Genomic DNA, 6,010 nt, shown 5'->3' with positions numbered 1-6,010 from the left:
TCCACTATGTTCATCTGAGGTGCAATTAGGGAGGTGTCCTTAGAAGATGTACCTGTAGGTCGGCTCTCTAATCCGTCGTCCTAAGGCACCGTTCAAATTGGGATACAGACTGCAATTTGTTTCGCTCCCTGTGCAGGCCCGCTTGTTCATCACCCCTTGCGCGGGCGTCCCATACACATGATCCCGTTTTCCTTACGCAACAATATTCCCGCGTGATTGGTACTTACAAGTAGATAAAGGAGTATACATGTGCACATGCGTACATATGCGTGCGTATGTATACAAAATACATACACACAATATGCACCAGCGGGGGATGTTCGCTCGTGAATTGGCTCCCCCTTCGCGTAATTAATCACAAAAGAAACAAACTCTGTGTTCGGTTACAAAAGCTTAAAGCATCAGTTCGTCCAGTTTGCGCAGTTGCACAGATGTTACCGCACGAGCAGCTTACAAATTTTACCTCTTTGAAGCGCGGAGAGGTTCACTCTTCTGTTCTAAATTGCAACCATGGTTGCACTTTACGCTTTCCTTTTAGTGGTGCCCTTCGGAGTGGAGATCTGTTCGTGTGTCCGCGCGTTTATCTTTTTATATATTCAATGGTTTATTAATTTGTTTATTCATTTATTTTTTTTTTTTCGGTACTTGTTCGCCTATTCACGTATTTACCTGCGTGCACTAATCCCTTTCTCGGAAAAAAAGTTGTAAGAACAAAAATCGGAGCGCGTTGGAGGCAGAAAAAAAAAAAAAAAAAGCAACAAATTCAGACTCACGCACCAACGGTGGATGATGAATCACGTCCATCAAGCCACAGGGGGAGGGGCGCATAAGCAAATAAATGCAGCATACAAATGTATGCGTGAGGAATAAATTGCTAGTTAAGTGCGTGAGGACTTATGTACGTAAACAATTCGTCCGCGCTCTTTATGAGTGAAACAGGCAGAATATTATGCGTACAATACACATATATATAGCGTTCAGGTATGTAATATTTGACATTTTTGTGAACAACGTACTTACTGGTTTTTCACACCTCTACCATCGTGCACACACATTTTGGAGGAAAATTTTCCGTGTGTTCCATGTATGCGAGCCGTTGGTAAGGGCATATTTGTTACGGAAAAGTGTGTCTGCCTTTCCCTCTGTAAATAGCACAACGCGGAAGGCTGTGGAACATTTCGAGAAAAGCGCGATTCTGACAAAATTTCGTTTTCTTCGCTGCACATAATTTTAAATGGTTTGATTTAACAAGAAAAAAAAAAAAAAAAAAAAAATGCTCCTCACAATGGTACTAACGTATGCTGCAGAGGATGTTAGCATTACATGTGCAATGGTCGCAAATAAAAAAAAAAAAAAAAAAAAAAAATTGGACAAGAAAATAAAAGCTTCATAGTGATAAAAAAGATTATCCCTGTGGGTACCATATTCCATTTCGTGTTCCATTTTTTATGAATAAATTATATTTATGTTATTTTTAAAATTTTTCTTTTTTTTTTTTTTTTAATCATATCTGCTTAGTATGAAGCGCCGTTGGGCATGCTTTCCCTTTTTACCCCTATGATATACCTGCCTATCACCCCGCAAATATAGTAATAAAGAACAAATAAAAAAAAAAACAACGAACAAAAAGGGTAACCCCTTTTAAGAAAGAAGACTTTACAGAGAGGTTCTTTTGAAGAAATAAAAAGGAGTTTACTTACCAGTTAGGTGCATCACTTAGTAGACTATCCTCAGTACAAACATGTGAATAATTATATACTTGGACCTGTTGAAATACACAAAGAGGTGCACATGCTGAACATGCGATGAGTCACACATGTAACCCTGAATCATTGACAGCGGTCTTGCAATTGGTTTACAATGCACATGGCAGATGAAGAGGCATAAAAATAGGGTTGCCAAACGGTTGGCACTATTGGATACGCGGAAGGACCTAGAAAAAACGAAACGCTTGGGAAAGAAAAAACAAAAAAGTAGACCGCCCCTCCTTCTCTATGTTGACTTCGTAAGGAATCCTTCGCATATGTAATCCCTTCATTTAGTGCCATGTGAAAAGGTGGTACACCACACACGTTGTATCATATTTCGAAGTGCCATAAGGATGCTTATTTTTTTCCACCATCAACTTACCGGTCACTATTTAACTAATTGACAATGCCATTACCGTGTGGTTACGCAAGCCCCCCTTCCAGAATGTGTTCATTCTCTGTGCATTTTGTTTTGCCCAACAATTTATTGTTCCTACTTTTTTATTATTAAAAAGGTACATTAGGTAGTTACGTAAATTGTATGCGCAATATGTATGGTAGAATGTTTTTTCAAAACCGAGCAGCTTTCTTTTCAATACAGAGCACGTACGTCGCACAACATACAAGTTTTTAAAACCAGCTTGGCCATTTTTTTTTTTTTTTTTTTCTTTTTGCCTTCAATTTTCGCATAATTTTTCAGTCGCTTTTTTTTTTTTTTTTTTTTTTTTTTCCCCTAACGAATTTTCCATTTTATTCTTCCATTTTTACTTTTAATTTTTTTCATCTTTCCCATATTATTTTCCCCTTTGACTTTTCCGTTCATTTTTTCCAGTTCCCCTTTTTTTTCAACATTTACAAACTGTTCCAACGCAGTTAATAATTATAAGAAGTGCTTCGATTCCACGCCGCATGATATGAGAAGGAAAAGCAGATACAAGGGGAGAAAAAGGCAAGGACCCGTTTCCATGTGCTATATTATAGCAAAGTACTTACTCCTTCATATGGCTCATCGTTCTTGGTCCAAGTTGTACGAAGGTAAAAAAGAGGATGCTTCTGTTCTATGGTAACTCCTGCGCAAGAGGCATATGCTATGTTTTGTGTGCATCCTGCCAATAGCCACATCACATTCGCCTAACATTCCGTTCGCGTTTACTTTATGGCCCAGATAGAAAGGGGCACATATGCGCCTACAACAGGTACATATTGCGCACGTATACGTGTATATATGCATCTATGAAAAGTTTCCTCTGTATAAGGAGAAGCATTGCGAGGTAAGACCTCTTCCTGCATAGCTGCTGTGTACCATTTGGACAAAATGAAAATCAGCGATGTCCTCAGTGAATCTATATTAAACGAAAATGCGAAGCTGAAAAAAAGCGGAATGGGGTTGGGCAAAGGAAAGGTGGAAATGACCAGCAGCGAAAATGCTTTGGAAGAATTTGAAATGAAAAGTAAGATGAGGAAAGTGTCCTTGGGAATCCCCACGAAGGAATTGGATGTGAAGAATATCCTAAGGTTATTGAAAGAACCCATTTGCCTATTCGGAGAAGATAGCTATGATAAAAGAAAAAGACTAAAAAGTATACTAGTAACAAAATATGATAAATTTGTAAAAAAAAAAAATATCGAAAATGAGGAGGAAGTGGAAGAATTTAAAAATATCCTGAAAAGGTACTACATTGATTTTAGCAAATTGTATGATGTGAATTCACCAGAATATTTAAAAATAAACGAATTGGAAGAGAAGTTAGGAACGAAGCGATTAAAAGAGCAAAGTATTTCAGCTAAAGGGGTGACTGCAAAAAGTACCATCACGGAAAAATTTTACACGGAAAGTACGGAAGCACTTAAGATAGCTCGTCTAGACATAACCTTAAAAACGTTGCCAAGGATATTATTGCACAAAGAAATGATAAAAAAATTTCAAGAGAAATTTTCAAAAGATGAATATGAAAAATATATATCCTCGTATAGTGAACATATGAAGAGTGAGTTCGACTTGTTCATATCTCAACTGGGTGATGATAGACCTCTAACCATGGGGAAATTTTCTCCTGATAATAGCGTCTTTGCAGTCAGTAGTTATAATACGTACATTAACATTTTTAATTATCGGAATGATAATTACAATATCGTCAAGACACTTAAAAATGGGCATGAGGATAAAATAAATTGCATTGATTGGAACTACCCCAATAATTATTCCTACTATAGTACGCTCAGTTATAAGGATTTGAAGAAGACAGACCTTCTCTTGGCGTCTTGTTCATCTGATAAATCCTTCTGCCTTTGGAGACCCTTCACCGAAGAGGACCTGCTCCATGACTTAGATAACCATGGCGTTTCGTATAGGGACGCTAGCGAAAAGATGACCGAGGGGAGGAAGAAGAAAAACGGCGAACTCTCTGCCGACCAGTTGAGTGATAATGAAGAGGAGTATTTAAATGGTTACAGCGAAAAGGCAAAAAGTGAACAGCATAATGAGGAAAGAAAAAAAAAAAATCCCAATAACGACAATAAGAACGGTAAAAAACACCTACTCTGCAAAGTAAAGGCACACGATGATCGGATCAACAAAATATCCTTTCACCCATTGAACAGACATGTACTGACATGCTCAGAAGATGAAACTATAAAGTTCTTTGACATCGAAACGCAAGAAGAGCTCTTTTACCAAGAGGGTCACAACACCAATGTGTATTCAGCCACTTTTAACCCCTATGGAAATTTATACCTATCTGGAGATTTCAAGGGGGGGCTAATGCTATGGGACATAAGAACGGGGAAAAATATTGACAAAAAAAAAATGGTTCATAATAACTGTATCATGAACATCAATTTTAATCCCTTCATGCCAAATATGTTCTGTACCTGCTCAGCTGATAATACAATAAAGATATTCGACTTGAGAAATTTTACTGTTTCGTGTAACATCCTCGCACACAACAAAATAGTGACTGATGCAGTTTTCGAGCCAATCTATGGTAGGTACATAACGTCCAGTTCCTTTGACACCTTCATCAAAATATGGGATTCCGTGAATTTCTACTGCACCAAGATTTTGTATAATAATGATAACAAGGTGAGAAATGTTGATATTTCTCCGGATGGCAGTTTCATATCCTCTACGTCTTTTGACAGGACGTGGAAGTTGTACAAGAATACCGAATTCGCGGAGGAAAACATTCTTGCTAAATTTTTTTGATGTACCGTTGGGAGGGCCTTACGCGTGGTGGGGTTCTTATTGGGAGTTACCTTTCGATGCGGGGTATAACATGCACTCCAAATCTCCTATCGGGCAGTCTACAGTAGAACAAGAAACGCACATACGGTGTACACATAGTACGGAGCGAGGTGCACGCAGAAGGTAGGTGGTTTCGTGTGCTACCTTTGGCTTCCTCATTTAATTATCCATTTAATTATCCACTTAAATTATCCATTTAATTATGTATTTATTTAAATTTTTTTTTTTTTTTTTTTTTTTTTTTTTTTTTTTTTTTTTTGTTTCAAGAATGTGGCAAAATTCTTGGAAAAGTAACTTCTACTTTAGAGCGCATCCCGGTGCGAACACATTCGCCACCTACCTGCGCATGTTGTTTTGGTGTCCACAGTTACGCAGCGTTTACGTGAATGTGCCCAAGTGTGCTGAACGTAAAGTATGTCCCCGTGGACGCATCCTTCTTTCTCTCCTTTGCTTTGCTTTGCTTTTTTTTTTTTTTTTTTTTTTTTTTTTCGTTTCAACTCGTCATAAGGGTTTTACGTGTTTTTAAAAAATTCCCATAAATTTGGCCACTTTGATAGGGGGGGCATTCATCCCTTTACTTGTACCTTCTAGCGAAATTGACGGAGCGAAAAGGGTTCGACAAGCAATGCTCGTCCAAATTGGGTCGATTCCAAGGAGAGTGTTGCTCAATGGGGCTTTCTATCTTAACATTTACTGAAACGCCGCGCATCAAGTTTTAGCACTGCTCGTGCAGGGAGAAGGAGGAATCCTTTTTGGAAACGATTCTGATGTGCATATGTCAAGCTATGGGGCTTAGTAGTTGCCTGTTATTTAGGGACCAAAGGATCCGCTCCTTTACGACGCCTTTGATGTCGCCATCCTGTTGAAGGTATATTCCCCGAGGCCCCGATATACCGAAAGGAAGATCGGAGTTAAAATTTGTTCCACTCTTCTATAAGGTAATGGGACAGTACCTTTTCGCGAACAAAGTTGGTTCACCTGAAAAAGGTAGCGTCGTGAAAAAAAGTGCGACACTTGG

General features: G+C 38.4%; 1 protein-coding gene across 1 annotated transcript; it reads left to right on the top strand.

Annotated features, from left to right (window-relative positions):
* Positions 1-3,063: 3,063 nt before the first annotated feature.
* On the top strand, positions 3,064-4,953 carry PKNH_1257500 (U4/U6 small nuclear ribonucleoprotein PRP4, putative; the record flags this gene model as incomplete). The annotated part of the gene is made up of 1 exon (XM_002259880.1): positions 3,064-4,953. One exon carries the CDS (start codon positions 3,064-3,066, stop codon positions 4,951-4,953), a length of 1,890 nt encoding a protein of 629 aa, XP_002259916.1.
* Between the last annotated feature and the right edge of the window lie 1,057 nt (positions 4,954-6,010).

Source organism: Plasmodium knowlesi (assembly GCF_000006355.2).
Source record: "Plasmodium knowlesi strain H genome assembly, chromosome: 12".
Taxonomy (NCBI): domain Eukaryota; phylum Apicomplexa; class Aconoidasida; order Haemosporida; family Plasmodiidae; genus Plasmodium; species Plasmodium knowlesi.
The sequence above is the reverse complement of the archived record's forward strand: the minus strand, read 5'-3'. Positions and strand labels throughout refer to the sequence as shown.